Consider the following 20,202-nt stretch of genomic DNA (forward strand, 5'->3'; position numbering starts at 1 on the left):
TCCAGTGGTTGTGTATGGACGTGAGAGTTGGACTATAAAGAAAGCTGAGCGCCAAAGAATTGATGCTTTTGAACTGTGGTGTTGGAGAAGACTCTTGAGAGTCCCTTGGACTGCAAGGAGATCCAACCAGTCCATGCTAAAGGAAATCAGTCCTGAATGTTCATTGGAAGGACTGATGTTGAAGCTGAAACTCCAATACTTTGGCCACCTGATGCGAAGAGCTGACTCATTTGAAAAGACCCTGATGCTGGGAAAGATTGAGGGCAGGAGGAGAAATGGACAACAGAGGATGAGATGTTTGGATGGCATCACCGACTCGATGGATATGGGTTTGGGTGAACTCTGGGAGTTGGTGATGGACAGGGAGGCCTGGCGTGCTGCGGTTCACGGGGTCAGATAAGTTACTTATTTCCTCAAATGTCGAACAAGCCTAATAACAGTCACTTTCAAGGTTATTGTATGAATGATAATAATGGACAAATATATGAAAGTATTGTGTTTTGTAAAGGTATTTCAGTACAATGTAAAGACATGTAGTAATTGATTTCACTTTTCTCTTAGTGTCAAAGCTGTGGGTTTTTGTAAACACTTGATGTTATTTAAAAAAAAAAAGGAAAGTGTAAAAAGTAAAATGAAAACCAAGTAGTTCCCCCCCCCTTCTATAAATAAAGAAACTGAGGCTCCACAAATGTATTAATTTGCCTACGGTCACATGGACAGAAAGTAAAGCAGAGGTTTGAATACAAACACCTTTTTACTTGCCCCATATTTCCATTCTCCTCAGTTTTCTGAGTTCAGATCTCAGAGGAACAAGCCCCCTTAAGTGTGTGTGTGCTCAATTGTGTCTGACTCTTTGCGACCCCATAGTCTGTAGCCCGCCAGGCTCCTCTGTCCATGGAATTTTCCAGGCAAGTAGACTAGAGCAGATTGCCATTTCCTACTCCATGGGGTCTTCCTGACCCAGGGATCAAACTCATGTGTCCTGCGTTTCCTGCATTGGCAGGTGGATTCTTTAACACTGAGACACCTGGGGAGCCAAAGCCCCCTTATACTGAATGAGAATTCCTCAGGGGATTCCTAAGAGGCAGTGGGCAATACTGATCGTAAACTCAGCCAGCATCAGCTTGGGAGTCAGATTTATGAAGGAAAGTGTCTGCTGCCTCTGCCCCCAAGGGGCCACCCTAGGCTGTAGCCTGGCTCTCAGGACACACCCTTGATGCCCTTCCCCACAACCCACGGCTTTACTGTTAGAACAAGGATGAAGGTCCAGGGGTAACAGAGAGATGGTGGCCCATGAACACCGTTCACTGTCAGGCATTTTCTACTTGGGTAGAAATATGAGATATTCTGATGGATTATTAATATTAGAAAAGGTGGGTAGAGTGCAAAAACAAATAACCTAAAACATGTCAAAAGTACCTAAAAAGGGTGTCAAAAGTGCATGGACACAGCTTTTGCTGGGCTGATAAATATTTAACAACCAGCCTTGTGAAAGCCCTGCCCTGGTTTGTAGTGTTTGCTGGTTTCTGTGGTGTAAAAACTCCCACGATGGCCTATTTTAAGCTGCTAACTTGAGGCCACTGAATGCAGAGTTGGAAAGACATTTGGGCGCCCATCACGGTGTCGTATTTCCACTATGGGGATGTAGTAAACATGAATGACCTCAAGAGCTGAGAAACAATTCCATGCAGTAGAATAATCAGGACGTGGTAAGTTTTTATAATTTATCACTTTGTCTTTTATATAGATTTCATTTACTTATAATTTTATGTTTAGTTTTGACTGTACTTAACAACTGGAGGAGGCAATGGCACCCCACTCCAGTACTCTTGCTTGGAAAATCCCATGGACGGAGGAGCCTGGTAGGCTGCAGACTGTGGGGTCGCTAAGAGTTGGAAACGACTGAGCGACTTCATTTTCACTTTTCACTTTCATGCATTGGAGAAGGAAATGGCAACCCACTCCAGTATTCTTGCCTGGAGAATCTCAGGGATGGGGGAGCCTGGTGGGCTGCCGTCTACGGGGTCGCACAGAGTCGAACATGACTGAAGCGACTTAGCGGCAGTAGCAAAACTTAACAACCAGGTCTCATGAATCATAAGGAGTTTATTGCCGGTTCTGTGAGCTGATAGAAATAGGCTCCATTTCAGCATGTCTGTAGGCATCTGGGCAAGGACTCCTGTTTTGGGGAGAGTCTTGGCCTAGGGGCATTGCTCTCTGTGCGAGACCTGGGTGGACAACAGGGAGACACTGCCCATCCATCTGCCCTCAACAACCAGGAGAACGTCTCAGGATACTCTTAAGCCCATCAGTGCCTCCAGGCACCCATCACCCCACCCAGGACCAGGGTGAGAGGGGCAGGAAGTTTCTCTGGGCTCCCTCAGACTCCAAGAATAATTAAAGCTGGCTTCCCTTTGTGCTTGCGAGGCTGTGCTCAGTCATGTCTGACTTTTTTGTGACCCCATGGACTGTAGCCCACTAGGCTCCTCTGTCCACAAAATTTTCCAGTCGAGAATACTGGGGTGGGTTGCATGCCCTCCTCCAAGGGGTCTTCCCAACCCAGGGTCTGAACTCGAGTCTCCTAAATCTCCTGAATTGGCAGGTGGATTCTTTACTGTGTCAACCTGGGAAGCCCAGTTTCCCTTTAAGCATAATCAAAACTAGTGTTCCATTTCTGAGGTTTCCTGGGCTCAGCCCTCTTCTGTATCTCTACCTACTAGGAGACAGATGAAATGCCTTCACAACCTCTCTTCCCATGATTAGAGACAAAAGATTTTCAATCTAAAGACCTGGAGGAGGTGCATGGAGGTTAGTTGCTCCACGGCAAGTGGAATCTTCCTGGACCAAGGATAGAACCTGTGTCTCCTGCATTGACAGGCAGATTCTTGACCCCTGGATCACCAGGGAAGTCCTTGCAATTGTTGTTAGTGCTGTAAATGCAAAGGAAAACCCCAAATGTATTTGACTCACTTGGTTTAAAGCACTCACATGAGAATAAGCACCCGACACCCTTTTAAAAGGGCTGTTGAAACAGTAATCCAGCCAATTTCCTAATGTGTAGTCTGCGAAGAACGCCATTCCAAAGGAAGTTAGTAATGATTGTTTTTGGAGAGGATGCTATTATAGTGACTTTTTTTTTCTACCTCTGCATTTACACTTGCAGATCAGGCTGTACTTAATTTTTTAAAAAATTCCTTGCCTCACTGGGGCAGTAAGTCGCCAATAGTCCCTCATATTGTGTTTGCAGGTGACATCTGGTCCTGGGATAAGGAGACTCTAGTTAACAAGGAGTCGTGGGTGGTGCCTAGCAGAGAATGTCCACCAGCCCACCAGGGACTGCTCCAATGCGTGGCCCCACACAGTTAGGGGGAGTCTTGTTGCGGAGTCCTCCTCCCCCCTCTACAAGTGTGAAAAATGAAAGCAATTGCATCTGCCAGAGGAGAGAGCCCCAAATGGTTCCTTGGTGGGGGGGTACATCCTGAGCCGTGTGGTAATCTCGGAAGCCGGAGATTAAGAAATGCTGCACTGGGAGTTTCCATTCAGGAGGTGGAAGAGACAGGCACAGATCAGAAGTTTCTGTTTTCAGAGAGTGGCACATTTGAGGAAGTCACAGCACAAAGCAATGAATGAAAAAAGAATACATTTCATATAAAACGGGTGCAATTTAGGTACTGTGAGAGTCCGGAGTTTGAGCTTTCTGCACATTAAGAGCAGAAGGTCTCTGGTTCACACCCAGGCCCGGTATACACAGGTTTATTCAGAGGTGAACACCAACCACAGCTGAGAGAGACCAGGAAGCAGCGGGTTTCTCACCCCAACCCCCACCAGAGGACGCCACCTCTGCCCCAGGCCCATGGCCTTCTTATCATTGCTGATCCCACTTTGCACCGTGACAGCAAAAGTTGGTGAGTACAGTGAGGTCCCCAAAGGGGTGTGTGTGCGCACACGAACGCGCGTGTGTGTGTGTGTGCACTCAGCTGTGTCCAACTTTATGTGACCCCGTGGACTGTAGCCCTCCAGGTTCCTCTGTCCATGGGATTTCCCAGGCAAGAGTACTGGAGTGGCTTGCCATTTCCCTCTCTAGTCCCCAAAGTTGAGGAGAAGACAAAGGAAAGAGGTGGACAGAGAAAACTGTCCCCTTCATCCTGGTCTGTCCTCTGCCCTGAGTCCTAGGAGGGATCTGTAGGGGAAAGCCCTGCACAGTGATGTGGAGGAACATAGATACCCTTGTATTCCTTAAAGGCGCAGTGGTCAAGAACCTGCCTGCCCATGCCGGAGACTCACGAGATGTGTGTTCATTCCCTGAGACAGGAAGATCCCCTGGAGTAGGAAACGGTGACCCTCTCCAGTATTCTTGTCTGGAAAGTTCCATAGAAGAGGACCCTGATGGGCTACAGTCCATGGGGTCGAAAAGTATTGAATGTGACTAAGAGACTGGGCGTGCACATATTCCTTAAGGCAAGGGTCCCCACCCTCCAGGATCTAATGCCTGATGATCTCAGGTGGAGCTGAGGTCATAATAACAGAAAGAAAGTGCACAATAAATGGAATGGATTTGAATCATCCTGAAGCCATCTCCATTCTGCCTCCAATGCCACTACCCCCACCCCAACCCCAGTCCATGGAAAAGTTGTCTTCCACAAAACCAGCTGCTGGTGCCAAAAAGGTTGGGGACTGCAGCATTAAGTCATTCGGGGGCCTCTGTGGTCATCTCTGGGATGCTATAGAGTGACAGTGGGGTCAGAGTGGAAGGTACTGTTGCTCATGTGGTCCCCGCAGGTCTGATGGAATCCCTAATCCACCCCAGGATGCTGAGTGAGGCCAGCAGGTCCATCTGCCAACAGCTGCAAGGGGCCCAGTCCAGGCTGGAGGAAGCTGTTTGTGTTCCAGAGGAACAAGGCCAAAGCCCATAGAGCATCAGAAGTGGAGGCAGGGCAAGGAGTGGGACAAACGGTCCAGAATCTTCCCTCCTGCCCCACCATGCTTCATCCTTCAGTGTGCTGTGTCTTTTTAGCGGCATCCAAGCTAAATGCTCTGATAGTGCAGGCAAGTTTTCACATTACAGCCTCACTCCTTAGAAAGACTTAATATGAAAACATTCAATTATCATTGAAATTCACTTATCATAAGAAACCTACCTGTTGAATGAAAAAATCAAGACCTACTGGATTTTTAAAACAGAATTTCAACTGTTCAGAAAATTTAAAGATTATTATAATGGTTTTACATTTATTACTTATGTGTCTGCACACTTTCTCATCTGAAGGTTATTATCAGAAGTTTAAAGAGGTCATTATTCAAACCTCTTAGTGGGTAAGAGGCTTTACCCATTACTTCTCCTTTACTGACTATGCCAAAGCCTTTGACTGTGTGGATCACAACAAACTGGAAAATTCTGAAAGAGATGGAAATACCAGACCACCTGACCTGCCTCTTGAGAAACCTGTATGCAGGTCAGAAAGCAACAGTTAGAACCAGACATGGAACAACAGACTGGTTCCAAATTGGGAAAGGAGTACCTCAAGGCTGTATATTGTCACCCTGCTTATTTAACTTATATGCAGAGTACATCACGTGACATGCTGGGCTGGATGAAGCACAAGCTGGAATCAAGATTGCTGGGAGAAATATCAATAACCTTGGCTATGAAGATGACAACACCCTTATGGCAGAAAGCGAAGAGGAACTGAGGAGCCTCTTGATGACACTGAAAGAGGAGAGTGAAAATATTGGCTTAAAACTCAACATTAAAAAAACTAAGAAAAAAAAAAAACTAAGATCATGGCATCTGGTCCCATCACTTCATAGCAAATAGATGGGGAAACAATGGAAACAGTGATAAGCTATTTTGGGGGGCTCCAAAATCACTGCAGATGGTGACTGCATCCATGAAATTAAAAGATGCTTGCTCCTTGGAAGAAAAGTTATGACCAACCTAGACAGCATGTTAAAAAGCAGAGACATTACTTTGCCAACAAAGGTCTGTCTAGTCAAAGCTATGGTTTTTCTAGTAGTCATGTGTGGATGTGCGAGTTGGACTATAAAGAAAGCTGAGCTCCAAAGAATTGATGCTTTTGAACTGTGGTGTTGGAGAAGACTCTTGAGAGTCCCTTGGACTGCAGGGAGATCCAACCAGTCCATCCTAAAGGAAATCAATCAGTTCTGAATATTCATTGGAAGGACTGATGCTCCAACTGAAGCTCCAATACTTTTGCCACTTGATGCTTCAAAGAACTGACTCATTTGAAAAGACCCTGATGCTGGGAAAGATTGAAGGTGGGAGAAGGTGACAACAGAGGATGAGATGGTTGGATGGCATCACCGACTCGATGGACATGAGTGTGAGCAGGTTCCAGGAGTTGGTGATGGACAGGGAAGCCTGGCATGCTGCAGTCCATGGGTTGCAAAGAGTCAGACACAACTGAGCAACTGAACTGAATAGGTAAATATGTATGTGAAAGTGTTAGTCGCTCAGTCTTGTCCAACTCTTTACGATTCCATGGACTATAGCCACCAGGTCCTCTGTCCATGGAATTCTCCAGGCAAGAATATTGGAGTGGGTTGCCATGCCTTTCTCCAGGGAATCTTCTCAACCCAGGGATGCAACCCAGGTCTCCTGCATCGTGGCCAGATTTTTTACCATTTGAGCTACCCAGGATAGTGGGTAAATATGTATAGCTGCAACAAAAGCCAGATAGCAAAATGTTATGCTGATGAAATCAGGCTCAAGTTCTGCCTAACTTTAAAAACATTTTATTTAAAACTTTACTAAAACTCAAGATTTAATGATTTTCCTCAAATGTTATTATTGTTATTATAATTTAAGAAAATGAAATATTGATACATTTTTCTTCAAGTCACATATTGTTGTTTAGTCACTCAACTGTGTCTAACTCAGTGACTTCATAGACGGTAGCCCACCAGGCTCCTTTTTCCATGGGATTTCCCAGGCAAGAATACTGGAGTGGGTTGTCATTTCCTTCTCCAGGGGATCTTCCCAACCCAGGGATCAAACCTGTGTCTCCTGCATGACAGGCGGATTCTTTACCACTGAACCACCAGGGAAGCCCAAGTCACATATAGGTATCCTCCAATTTATTCCAGCTTATCCAAGTATTCTAGAAAAATACTATAATTTTTATGAATATGAAAAAGACTGGAAAGCAGTGTCCTGTATTCTGTTTATCAGCATAGATCTTGTTAGGGTTACAGAGACTGACACACCTACCGTCGTTAATCACCTTGGTCCTGGGTGTTAATGAGCTCTGATTTCTGCGCTACAGATAACAAGCCTATTACTGTCCCAATGCACCTGTGGAGAAGCCTCTTCAGGTAAAGTGCAACCTTGCAGCTCAGTTTTCAAGTGCATTTTGCTGGCTGCAAACAGCCATCTCTGCTTTAATCACCCCTCTTTGGCTGTGCACACTCCCCGCTGGGTGGCTTCTCCTCAGCAAGCTGAAGCCTCACTTTTCCAGGATACTGAGCAGGATTGCTTTTGCAAGCCTGTGTAACAAAGTCTTGACGGAGAAAAACGCAAGTAGTCTGCAAACTTTTTCTTTCCCTTCAATTGTCCTCTCTCTCCAGTAATCCGGGTCACCAGGGTCAATCTCTGTTAGACATTAAAAAGTGAATAAAGCCTCTTAATTCACCCCACCAGATGAAATCTGCTATTGCATAAGCAACGAAGAACCAGAGAGAACCCCCACCCCTGGAGAAGCCATTTCAGCAGCTCCTTAAAATGAAGCTATATTTGGAAGATCTCTGTGTAGGAAACAAGGCTAATACTTAGTTCCCAGAAGATTAGGTGTGGTTTTCATGAGCTCATCAAGGGGGCGGTTCCATGTTTCTATTTTTAAAATGCTTATAAAACTCATCCTTCCTTGGTGAAAGACAACAGATAAGGGGAGAGACGGAGAGACGTTTCTCATGTTACAGTTAGAGGCAACAACCCGGCCAATCTGGTTCCCAGAGAAAAGACTAAGTAGTAAATGCTTCAGTTTCAGCCGCGACTGGCATAATCTGCTCTTGAGTTTCGGCCAAATTCCACGGAGTCTGTGTCCAGGCCAGCCGGGCTTCTCCCAGCCTGGGCGCTGGCAGTCCCTGCGTAGTCAGAGCAACTGGGTCGGTCTAGGTAGCACGTCCTCCTCCAGGAGCAGAAAAAACCTAGTCCCCTGGACCAGGTTGGGGGTAGGGAGTGGTTCAGCACTGGGACCGCCTGGAAATGGCACATGCCTCATTCATGTCGCAGCACCCTAGTATTTAAAATCATCTGGGGGATGACTTAGTTCCCAAACAGTCCTCACCACTTTACTAAAACCCTGGGCCCCTATCAATCACCTTGTTACCATTGTGGGAAACGGAAGCACAGAGAAATGAAGGGAGTTAAGGTCCTACAGCGAGGGCCTTGCTCTTCATCTCAGCTAGCCTCCCTACACTGGCAATTCTCAGATGATTTCTTTGGGTGGGAGTAACAGTTCACTTTCCATAGGAGAATTATGAAGAGTCTTATAGCGAGTCCAATGCAGTCTCGAAAGACGTTTGAATCTGGGCTCCACAAGGCACATCCAAGGTCTGAGTCGCTAACACGGAGAGAGGGTGTGTGCCTAAGAGCAGCAGTCGGCAACCTTTTTGGCACCTGGGACCAGTTTTGTGAAAACAGTTTTAAGACACTGATGCTGGGAAAGATTGAAGGCAGGAGAAGGGGACAACAGAGGATGAGATGGTTGAATGGCATCACCGGCTCCATGGACATGAGTTTGAGCAAGTTCCCGGAGATGGTGATGGACAGGAAAGCCTGGCATGCTGCAGTCCATGGGTTCGCAGAGTTGGACACGACTGAGCGACTTAACTGAACTGAGAAGCGGGTGGTGGTGGATGGTTTGGGGGGTGATTCAAGTGCATTACATTTCTTGTGCATTTTATTTCTATCATTATGACATCAGCTCCACCTCAGATCATCAGGGATTACATCCTCGAGGTTGGGGACCCCTGCCTAACAGCATCTCCTTCTGCCTGTCTTGCAAAAGGTACCCAGCAAGACTCAGGCACTACAGGCGGGAGCGTGAGAGCAGGTACGCAGTAAGTTTTGGGAATGTGGATTTCGCAGAGGGGCGCTATTTCCCCAGAATCTTCTTCCGGCTTCCCTGGGAGCAAACGCTTTCCACTTCAGAAGGACGATCACTCTAGATGAACTTTGAGCTTCTTCCCCAGCAGGACAGACTCCCAGACTAGACGCTGGCTGGGGTTAGGAGGAAATCAGGGCAGACATACTTTGGGATCGGGCAGCACCACCAATAACCAGTTCCAATGAAGGCCGGAAAAAGCGAAACCAGGTTTTGCTGGCGGCGATCCTGGCCTGGGTCCAGGGGCTCACCCTTACTCCATACCAAACTCCCCAGGTTCGGGTTTACACTGCGGCCGCTTCTCGCAAGCCCTGGAAGCTGAGTGGGTGCGGTGTGGAGCGGGGCGCGGACCTGAACCGAAATCTGAGCCCAAACAGCCGGGGACACCGGAGTACTGCCGAGGCCGCCAGCACGTTAGGAACTACGATCTTTCTTTGGGGACAGGGTGCCGAGTCGCGGTCGCCCTTGCCAACTCCGCATTTGGGTGCCCTCTAGCACCCTGGCTGCCGGGTACCCCGGCTCAGAGGGAACTCGTCGGTGTTGTCCCAGGCCTAGGGCAGGTGCCGCGCGGTAGTCCGGGTCCCCGGGAGGCGTGGCGAGGCCGATTCCGCTCAGGGCGCGCCCCACCCCTGTCCCGCCTCCAGCTCCGCCCCGGGTCCCGCGGGCTAGTGGGGTGGGGGGAGGACGGAATTTCCCAGCGCGGGGGCTTGGGCTGTCCCGCAAGCCGGCGGGCTCTTTCTGTTTACGGAGAGAAAGGGGAAATGGAAAAGGCGGGGAGGCGGCGGCTGGAGTCCGCTGCGCCGCCCCTCGGCCGGCTCAGACGCAGTGACTCAGGGGCCGACGAGGGCGTCTCGGGAGCGCGAGCTGCTCCGGGCTCATTTGGCAGCTCGGACCTGGACTGCGCGCCACGCTCTGGGGCCCGTCGCCCTGGCTCCCGCTTCTGCTGTCGCCGGGCCTGGGGACCCCGGAGCGCCCGGCTCCCGGGGGCTGCCCACCAGCTGCGAGGAGAGCCGTCGGGGGACCGCGGCGGGAGCGCTCTGCCCGCGGGACCGCGCGGAGGCCGCAGGTACCGCAGACTTTGGGGGTTCAGGGGTATCGTTAGATCGCAGCCCTGCTGGGTGCCCCGGCGGTTCCCACCCTGAGATCCAGGGAGCCCCGGCATCAGGGCGTGGGGGTGCGGTGTGTGCTCCGGGGATCCAGGAGGTAGGGGCTGCCGGCCTCCAGCTGCGGCGCTCCGCTGCTGCGCGCGGGTAGTCGCGGCAGCCGGCACAGCTGGAAAGCACCTTGCGCAAGGGTCTCTCGGGGCGCCGCCCCCGACTCCTCCCCCTTCCTCCCGTTTCCCGGATCCCGAGCGCGCGAGCAGTGCAGGTCCGGGCGATGCACCCGGAGGCTGGGACCAGCTGTCACCGCGCCCCCAGCCGCTTGCGCCCCCCGCACGGCTGCCCTCTCTGCCCAGACCCGGTGAGTGCACCCCGGAGGCGGGGGCCCCCGCTGCCCCTCGCCCTAACGAGGGGTGCTCTTCTAACTTGCAAGCCCTTTAAGGCTCCCTTCGCTTTAAGGAAAGAGAAGGGAGGAAGGGAGTAGGGGTGGGGGCTGGCGGGACCGAGAGTCGTGTAAGAGCTGAAACTTTTAAGTTTCGTGCTTGTTTGGTGGACCGTCTTCTGTGACTAATAGAGTGATTATAGCAGAAGACGAATGCTGGGCTTTTGGCCTAAGAAAGAATGTTCAGGGGAAAATGTTTTATTTCACAGATGTTTCCCCTTGGAAATGCAGTATTCAGGATTCCGAAGTTTAAAAGGAAGAACGGCGCACAGATTGTCCCAAAAGTTAACAGGGAAGGCCGTGAACTGTCTTTATGTGAAACACTGCAATGTCTGTTTCACTTTGGGAAAGACATATTTTTGCCCAGAATAAAGGACTGCTCTTGATAAAAACAGGGAAAGAAGCGCTGATACAGTTGGCTTTCTGTATCTGTGTCCTGAGTTGTAGGTACTAGCCAAGTAGGAGGTAACCTGAATCGGCAAACGCCCCCAGATCTGATGGGTGGAGGTTTGTGTGCAGTGTTTTGGCTGAGGTCTCCTGTAAGGAAAATTGGAGAGTTGAGGCACATAGAGATTTTGAAGTGGCTGTGCTTTTAATACAGGGAGGATGGCTACATTCTGGGGCTTTTTGAGAACAAAAATATCATTAGAAAAAGTCTTACTGGATGTGTGCCCCGAGGGGCAATGTAATATTTTGGCAGAAAAATCTATTAAATGGGAAGTACCACGAGGTATAATCATCCTTTTGTTAAGCAGGAACTTAGGCCAGTCATGTTGGGCATTTTCACTCACACTTGCCAGGAAACCCTCAACTTTTGTTTGTGTAGATGGAAGAAGCCAGGAGTATGCCATTCATGTTTAGGAAGAGTATTTCCTCTTGATTGTATTTCCAGTGTCAGAAATAATTCAGAGCAGATAATTTTGACTGTGGTGGTGATTTAGTCACCCAGTCATGTCTGACCCTGGTGGCCCCATGGACTGTACCCTGCAGGCTCCTCTGTCCATGGGATTTTAGACATGGACAAATGGGCAGAATTTTGACTATATCTGCCCATTTGTCCACGTCTAAAATTGGTATATTCCCCAACTGCAGTAACAACCAGTGATTTAATGCAGATTTTTTTTTTCTTTTTTTTTTTTTTTACTGTTAACTATGTGGAAAAGGGTCCTTGTGGCTAACGTGGAATACAGATACCTTCACTATTCACACTTTTTCTAGATGGCTACTGATGGTGAATAACTAAGAAATTGTTAGCATTTTGTCTGCCTGGTTAAGGCCTGAAAGTGCTGAGGCTTTTGCCCAGACCTTTAGCAGATGGACTGGTCATCAGGGTTGCCTCAGGAGCACACAGATTTGCGTGAGAGGAGGGTGGCGTTGCTAAGGAATTAGTGGCAGAGAAGACACACTCCTCCACCTCCCTGCCCTCCCTCCTGCCTTCCCTCCCTTCTCGAGTTTCCAGATTACGGGTGTGTGTGGCTCCGCCTCTTAGGTTTTACATATAAATGCTCCAGACTTACTGCAGAATTTAAGAACCGAAACCTGCCTTTCCACTCTCTGGATCAGCTGACTTGTAAACTGTATGGACCTTTTTCTCTCTTTCTTTAGCCCTGTTACTCCTGGGAACTTTACTTTCTCTCTGGCCAGCCATTTGAGAAGTAAACCCAGCAGCTTTGGAAATTTTTAGCCAGTGGGATCCTAAATTGGGCTGTTTTTGTTTTAATTTCTTTTTTTTTTTTCTGTAAATTTTGCAAGTAGAAACTGCAACTAAACGGCCCCATGAAACACAAGTTGAACGTTCCTCCATTAACCTAAGAAATTCCTTTCAGAACTCAACAGACTCCAAGAGCCTAAATCAGTCTTCCTCAAAGACCCGCTAGGTTTTGGGGGGCGGGGGGGGGGGGCTTCCTTTGCTCTCTAGATGCAACTACAGTGATAACAGCCATCAAAACGTTTCATAGGTTTCTGACTTTTTTTTTTCTTTGTCTCTTATTTTAGAAACGATCTTTAAAACCTTGCTGCAAAGAAGTGGGGGAATAGGTAGCCACATCCCATTTGCAGATAAGAAAGCAGTTCTGTTGTGGTATCTGCAAAGCCAGGAATCAGACTCGGTCCTTTGCTTTCATGCACATCATAGCAGCTGCAAAAGACACAGTTGATTTATTGTGTACCAGACTCTGCACCTAGCACCTTGTGCTCTTGAGCTCCTTTGATCCTCACAACCACCTATGAAGGACATGCTGTTATTACTTGCATTTTACAGATGGGGAACGTTGATGTGCAGTGGGGTTAAAGAGGGCTTCGCAGGTGGCTCCATGGGTAAAGTACTTACCCAAGATCAGCAGACAGAAAAGGAGAGGCTAGAGATTGGATCCCCTGCAGTCTGAGTCTAGGTGGGGTGTCAGACTGCAGGATCTTTTACCTTCTTACCCCAGACACTGTTTGTAGAGCAGAAATTGATCCCCCAGTAACTTAATAATGGCACAAAATTGCATGGTTCATTTCTCCAGTGAAATTCACCAAGAGGTCTGGGTCTGGCTCTTGTGGGCAGGTGGCCCTTTCCCTGGATTTGGTGTGCATGCTCCAGGTTGATGGGAGCCTGTGGTTTTTATTTATCCCTGTGTGCATTGAAGGCTTGTGCTTTTAAGAACCTGAAACATATCTCAGAGAGAGGATGCTTCCAGGAGTGCAGTAGTTTAAGTAGACATACATATCTTTCTATTTTCTTAGGTCCCTTAAGTCCTTTTATCTTTAACGCTTTGGGATGGGATTGTTCCAAAATCCTGCGTTACAGCCTCACTGTTGACCCTTCGTTTCTCTTCGTTTTCTCATTTACTGATCCCCAAGTGTGGCTCCTGGTGTGTGTATAAGAACTGAAACACAGTTTTGGCTAGGCAGACTTAGTTGACCTTGTCTGAGTCTTGCTTATGATAGATTTGTCTGCCCTGGCCTCTTACCACAACTTCTAGAGAGTCATTGATCTAGATGTTAAATGAAACCTCTTGAGTCTGTGAGATGCATGCTTTGTCCTGTTAAAGAGTTCTGGTCATAGGAGGGGACAGCTGATTACAGGTTAAAAGAATCTTCTTTCTCATAGCCGTCCTCAGCAGGAGGATTTGAGGTTTGCTGTCTTCTTCTAAGTTTATTTGCATCAGAATTATTCCTGAAACTTGACTTACCATTACCAAATTTGTTTAGATTAAAATCCATTTGAGATGCTTCTGGCTTCAGGAGCTGAATTTTATTTGCAAAGCTAGTTCCTGAATTTGGTAAAGGAATTTCTTTTTTTTTTTTTTTTTTAAGTGTATCTCTATTTTTGTTTTATGTATTTATTTATCTTTGGCTACACCATGTGGCTTGAAGAATCTTCATTCCCTGACCTGGGATTGAACCCAGGATTCTGTGGTGAAAGGGCTGAGTCCTAACCACTGGACTGTCAGGGAATTCCCAGAGAGTTTCTTTTCTTTTTAAATTCACCCAAGGCCTAAAAGTCACAGAGATCATGCAGAAAGGATTGCCCTTTTTGGGAGAGCAGCAGGTTGGAAACTGTCAAGAGCCAGGCACCTCAACTCCTGCTCCTCAGATTCACACTTGGGTTTAGTGAACGTTTATTTTCAGAAGCTACAGCTGATGCCAGCAACTCAGTGAGTAAGTGGGTAGCTAGTGAGTTCACTGGATCTCAGGTTTCCTTCTGTAAAGTCAGCGCCAGATTAACGGTTATCTCCGGTCCCTTTCTTCACTGGCTGTGCACTTGACCTCACACACACTGTGGCTGCAGCCCCTATTTTATGAACAAAGGCACATAGAAGCCTGTCCCCAATCCATCTTGTCAGTTTCCTATTGATCGCAGATACAGACATGGTAAACTAAGTAGTCGCGCTTTCTTCTGCAGACTCTCTGGAGAGCCCAACAGTGATGGAGTTCATGAGCACCGGGAGTGACAACAAAGAAGAACTCGATTTATTAATGAAGCATTTGAATGTGTCCGATGTGATAGACATTATGGAAAATCTTTACGCAAGTGAAGAGCCAGCGGTTTATGAACCCAGTCTGCTGACCATGTGTCAGGACAGTAACCACAACGAGGAGGAGCGGTCTGAGTCTCTGCTGCTCAGCGGGCAGGAGGGGCCTTGGTTGTCCTCAGTCAGATACGGGACCGTGGAGGACTTGCTTGCTTTTGCAAACCACATATCCAACACTGCGAAGCGTTTATACAGACGCCGACCGCAAGAATCTGGAATTTTGTTAAATATGGTATGTTTTTTCCTGATCAGTTGAATGCTGTGTGTTCAGCTTCCTACTCCTGCTACATTTAATGCTGAGTGGGATTTGAATGTGGTTCAGACTGGCTGCCAGGTACGGTTTTTAAAAATGGAATATCTGTAGGAATGACCTCCACGTGAAGGCTGCAAAAAAAACAGCCTTCATTAAAAGTTCTGTTTAAAGAATCTTCTCCATATTTTAGAAGTAGTTCTACAAATAGGTAATTAAGAAGAATGAATTTTAATTTCATGATGCACTAAAGAGGTCACTTGTCAATTAAGTCAAAGAGAAAGGCTTTGAGACTCTTTCATGTGAGAGGGGAATAAAGACTTTGTCTTTATATATTTTTTATATAGTATAGTTTATGTATAATTTTGTATAAGTTACAGTTGTACAATATAATGATTTACAATTCTTGAAGGTTATACTCCATGTACATTATTATAAAATATTGGCTATATTTCCTGTGTTACACAGTATGTCCTTGTAGGTTATTTTACACATAATAGTTTATACCTCTCAATCCTCTACCCCCTTCCCTTCCCTCTACCCACTGTTACCCATTAGTTTATTTTCTATGAGTCTGTTTCTTTTTTTTAATATTTATTAATTTGGTTTTTTTTTTAGATTCTACGTATAAGTGATATCATAGTGTTTGTGTTTGTCTGCCTTAATTTCACTTAGCATAATACCCTCCAAGTCCATCCATGTTGTTGCAAATGGCAAAATTTCCATCCTTTTTTATGACTGAGTAGTATTCCATTGTGTGTGTATGTGTGTGTGTGTGTATACCACATCTTCTTTATCCATTCATGTGTTGACAGATGATTAGATTGCTTCCATTTCTTGGCAATTGTAAATAATGCTGCTGAGAACACTGGGATGCATGTGTCTATTGAATTATTGTTCCCATTTTTTCAGATGTATACCCAAGAGTAGAATTGCTAGGGAATATGGTGGTTCTCTTTTAAGTTTTTTGAGAAACCTCCATAGTGGCTGCACCAATTTGCATTCCCACCAACAGTGTAGGAGGATTCCCTTATCTTCACATCCTCATCAGCATTCGTTATTTGTGTTCTTTTCGATGATAATCATTCTTACAGGTGTGAGGTGATACCTCATTGTAGTCCTGATCTGCATTTCCCAATGATTAGAGATGTTGAACATCTTTTCCTATGCATGTTGGCCATTTGCGTATCCTCTTGGGGGAAATGTCAGTTAAGGTCTTCTGCCCATTTTTTAATCGGGTTTTTGTTTTTTTGATGTTGAATTGTAGGAACTATTTGTATATTTTGAATATTCATCCTTTCCTTATTGGTGGTATCATTTGCAAATATTTTCTCCTGTTCAGTAGGTTGTCTTTGTGTTTTGTCCTTGGTTTCCTTTGCTGTGCAAAAGTTTTTAGGTTTAATTAGGCCCCATTAGTTTATTCTTGCTTTTATTTCCTTTGCTTTAGGGCACAGATCCAAAAATTATTGCTATAATTTATGTCAAAGAATGTTCTGTTTAATTAACGTTTTTGAAGGCTGAATTTTTGGTAACAAAAAATCCTCTTTTGTTACATCTTGAAACATCATAGTATTAATACTGGCTAAATTCAGTTCTTGCAAAAATGTAGTTTGTGGGCAGTAAATAGTTATCCAGAGATGCTCTCTCTTTAATTGGTGAGGTATGAATGACAAGGGATATATTTGTTTAGTTATGCTAAGTATGCAAATAATCCAAAATATTGTGACAACACTTAGTTGCCACAATAGAAGATCAGGTGATGTATTGAGGTGTGGTTGGTCTCTTAGTGTGTCAAAGGTGAATGTAGGTGCTGGCTAAAGGTGATCTAATTTTTGAAAAAGAACAAGTCTCAAAGGAGTGGGTGGGAACTTGCAAAACATGCTTACTGATGATGAAAGCACCTCAGTTTCCTTTGGTGCATATAAATGGAGAGATGGTTAATATATGGAGGGTGGTGCTGAACAAGTAGAGTCTGTACCAAGTACTTAATTATTATTATTATTTTTTGTGTACCACATTTGTTCAGTTCAAAACAACACAGTGATTTAGGTCAGCTATGAAGAATTGTTTTGTTAGAAGCCAGCTGTGTTCACCTATAGCTCAATTGCCAGCAAGATTGCAAAATCACGTTTTACAAAAAAAAAAGTAAAGGTTACGTTTTGCATTGTTGTATAACTTGCTTTGGTCTGGATATGCCAAACTGTATTTGATACTTAACTTTGTCTTGAGAAGAGTACTTCTTTTCATACATGGGAAGTCATAATTTGAACTAGGGGTCATATCTGTTTGTCTTAGCTAAAATACAGCTGGAGAACTCTGGTTCAAAATAACATATATGTCTATGATCAGAAACATAATGGTTTATGTGGGGTTTTTTTGCATACTTACTTGTTAAAATGACTATTTTAAAGGAAACCATACAGAATAAACACATTGTTTTTGCTTGTAAATATGTAGAGACTTCCCTTCTTTCCCCTGGCCAATCAGACTGATGAGAGATGGGCCATAGAATTGGGAATGTACGGAAGGGAATTCGGGGAAATTCTGTTTCTCTGTTTTACAAGATGATGGCTAATCATCTACTAAACACATTGGTTCCAAGTGTACCTTCAAATGGACCATATGCTCTCCTTCCAGGATTTGTCCATTTGTTTGCTAGACAGAGCTCAAATATCTACAGAGCATGAGATGCTTTTTCAGGTGCTAGAAATACAATCTGTGTTTCCTGGTCGCTTTCTGCGTGCTGAAGGAGGCAAGTAAACATGTAATCATAATGCAGTGTAATATTTCTCAATACAGCTACACCCTGATCAGGGGAATGGTCAGGCAAGATACCTCACATAACCATGAGGCCTTGATATCAGAGAGGCCTCCAAGAGGAATTAAAAAAGAATTTTTCCCCCCTTGTTTTTGGCCACACCATGCAATTTGCAGAACTAAGATTCTGCAAACTGAATCTTAGTTCCCCAACCAGGGATTGAACCCTGGGCCCTGGTGGAGTAGAACTGCTGAGTCCTAACTACTGCCTTGCCAGGGGAATTCCCCCCAAGAGGAAGTGATGTTTTAATTACTGAGTTGGAATCAGCCAGATGAAGGGGATGGAGAGCAGAGAATGTTCCAGATGGTGAGATTGGAGGCATAGATACATGGTGTGTTGCTGGCAACCGACAATCACAGCACCATGGAATTAGACGGGGTGGAGGGCCCAGGAATACAAAAATAACCTGAAGCACAGGCATGTGAAACAGTGGTCTGCATGTGTGTGCAGGTATCTGCTGTTTTCCTAAAAATAATATTTATAAAGATCCCTCCAACATCCACAGGACCTGGGGAAGAAACTTGAGGAGACTAAGCCAGGGATTGCTTTGTATGAGGGTGCTACAAGTTACCTATAATCTAGACCAACTCTCACCCACATCTGGGGATGAGTAGCCTAAAATGGGTTCTCAACACTCAACTCTTGCGTGATTATTGGGAAGCTGAAGATCCCCAAGGAGCTCGCTCAGAGGTGTGGGTGTGTGATGCTGAGTGCTGCTCCTCTGGGCTTAGTCATGGATTCCTGGCTTCTCAGTCTTAAAAAAAACCTTAAATATACTTGAATCAAGCTCTCTCTCTGAGGCTTGGCTCACCCCATTCATCATCTCCAATAATTGCTGGGGCATTTTGGCCTTTGCTTGGAAACCTGTGACGAAGCATGCATCATATTCTGGGGCATATATCGTCATATCAGGCCAACTGATTGCAGAGAAGTCCTTCCTTAGATGGCACAAGCATTTATCTCTGAGCGCCCTTAGTCCTAGCCCTACTTCTTGGCCATAAAAATGGGATGACTCATACATATATGATGAGTAGTGGTGAAGAGAGCAGACCCCTGAGTTCAAGTGCCTGGCGTGTATCTCAGCTCTGAAATGGAGTAGGTGACCCCACGCCAGCTACTACAACCTCCATGCCTCCATTCACTCATTTGTAAAATGGGTAAATGGCCACATTCACTCCACATGGTTGTTTGGGGTCAAATAATTGCAAGTGGTCTGTGTGCACATTGAGAGTGTTGAAAGGACACAGGCCTTTGTGGTTGTCACTCTCCTTCCTTACGACAGTCCTCCCAGTGTTTGCAAAACTGCACGTGTTCCCTCTTCTTCCCTCGTCCCCCACGTCTTCCCTCTTCTCTCCCCATCAGCCCTGGCTGTGCCTGCCCCTCCTCGTGCACAGGCCCCAGCCAGTACCCATCTTACAGCCCCGCGCTTGAACCTGGCTGCCCCTTTGCTGTGGGACCAGCAGGGGAGCACAGAGCCAGCTTGGCCTTTGTTCTAGATCCCTCGTCTCTCTTCATGTAGCCCAAGGTCATATCCATTTTCTAGCTACCACATCACCCTTGTGGAATCATTCTCACTGACTTACCTACTCAAATGCTGTTTCTGGGCTGGCGATGTGTCATGCCAATGGCAGTGATCGGGATGAGTAAATGGATAGCATAGGGGCTTCCCAGGTGATGCAGTGGTAAAGAATTCGCTTGTGAATGCAGGAGACACAGGGGATGGGGGTTTGATCCCTGGGTCAGGAAGATCTCCTGGTGAAGGAAATAGCAAACCACTCCAGTATTCTTGCCTGGAGAATCTCATGGACAGAGGAGCTTGGCGGTGACAGTCCATGGCGTTGCAAAAAGTTGAACATGACTGGGTGACTGAGCACACACACACACACACGGACAGCATGCCTCCAATGTCTGCACTTGAATGTGGCTTTAGTACATGGAAGAGTTGACAGAGATAATGGACAACAGAGATTTCCAGAAGATTATCTACTTAGGCTGCTAGAAAGAAGAAAAAGGGGAAAAATATTTCAAACCCAGATAGGGAAGGTCTAGGGCTTGGAAAGATCCGAGGACTTTGCAGAACCACATACTAGCCAACACTTGTATGTCACCCTGCACGTTCAGGGTCTGTCATCAGAGGTGGCCTGGAGAACTCTCAGGGCGTTCAGAGAAGAACGTGGGGGAATGGTAAACTGGGGTGAAGGAACTGCAGTATTTGATCTAAAGAGGAGAAGTCCAAGCCATCTCAGTGGAGTATAAATTAGGCATTTGGTCACTGGGTTCAACTTTAATTACAACCTCTGGAAAACTGAAGACTCTTATCTAAAGAATAGGAGCTGTGGCTTGAGGTCAGACAGACCTGACTCTGTCACTGCCTACTGAGTTCTTAACCTCTTCAAGTCAGTTTCTTCATCTCTAAGTGGAGATAAAGAGAGTCCTTACATCACAGACGTA

General features: G+C 46.2%; 1 protein-coding gene across 5 annotated transcripts in view; it reads left to right on the plus strand.

The window, feature by feature from the left end:
• The first annotated feature begins 1,587 nt into the window (after positions 1-1,587).
• The window catches only part of MAP3K8 (mitogen-activated protein kinase kinase kinase 8), a 34,536-nt gene continuing 15,921 nt past the window's right edge, over positions 1,588-20,202 (plus strand). The window contains exons 1-6 of one of the 5 annotated variants that reach the window (XM_043884464.1): positions 1,588-1,709; positions 3,752-3,905; positions 8,943-9,071; positions 9,399-10,188; positions 10,874-10,956; positions 14,554-14,915. In XM_043884464.1, coding sequence (XP_043740399.1) covers positions 3,854-3,905; positions 8,943-9,071; positions 9,399-10,188; positions 10,874-10,956; positions 14,554-14,915 — 1,416 coding nt within the window. In that variant the 5' untranslated portion in view covers positions 1,588-1,709; positions 3,752-3,853. The other 4 variants (XM_043884465.1, XM_043884466.1, XM_043884468.1 and 1 more) reach the window with 4 other exon arrangements.

Source organism: Cervus elaphus, chromosome 23, assembly GCF_910594005.1.
Source record: "Cervus elaphus chromosome 23, mCerEla1.1, whole genome shotgun sequence".
Taxonomy (NCBI): domain Eukaryota; kingdom Metazoa; phylum Chordata; class Mammalia; order Artiodactyla; family Cervidae; genus Cervus; species Cervus elaphus.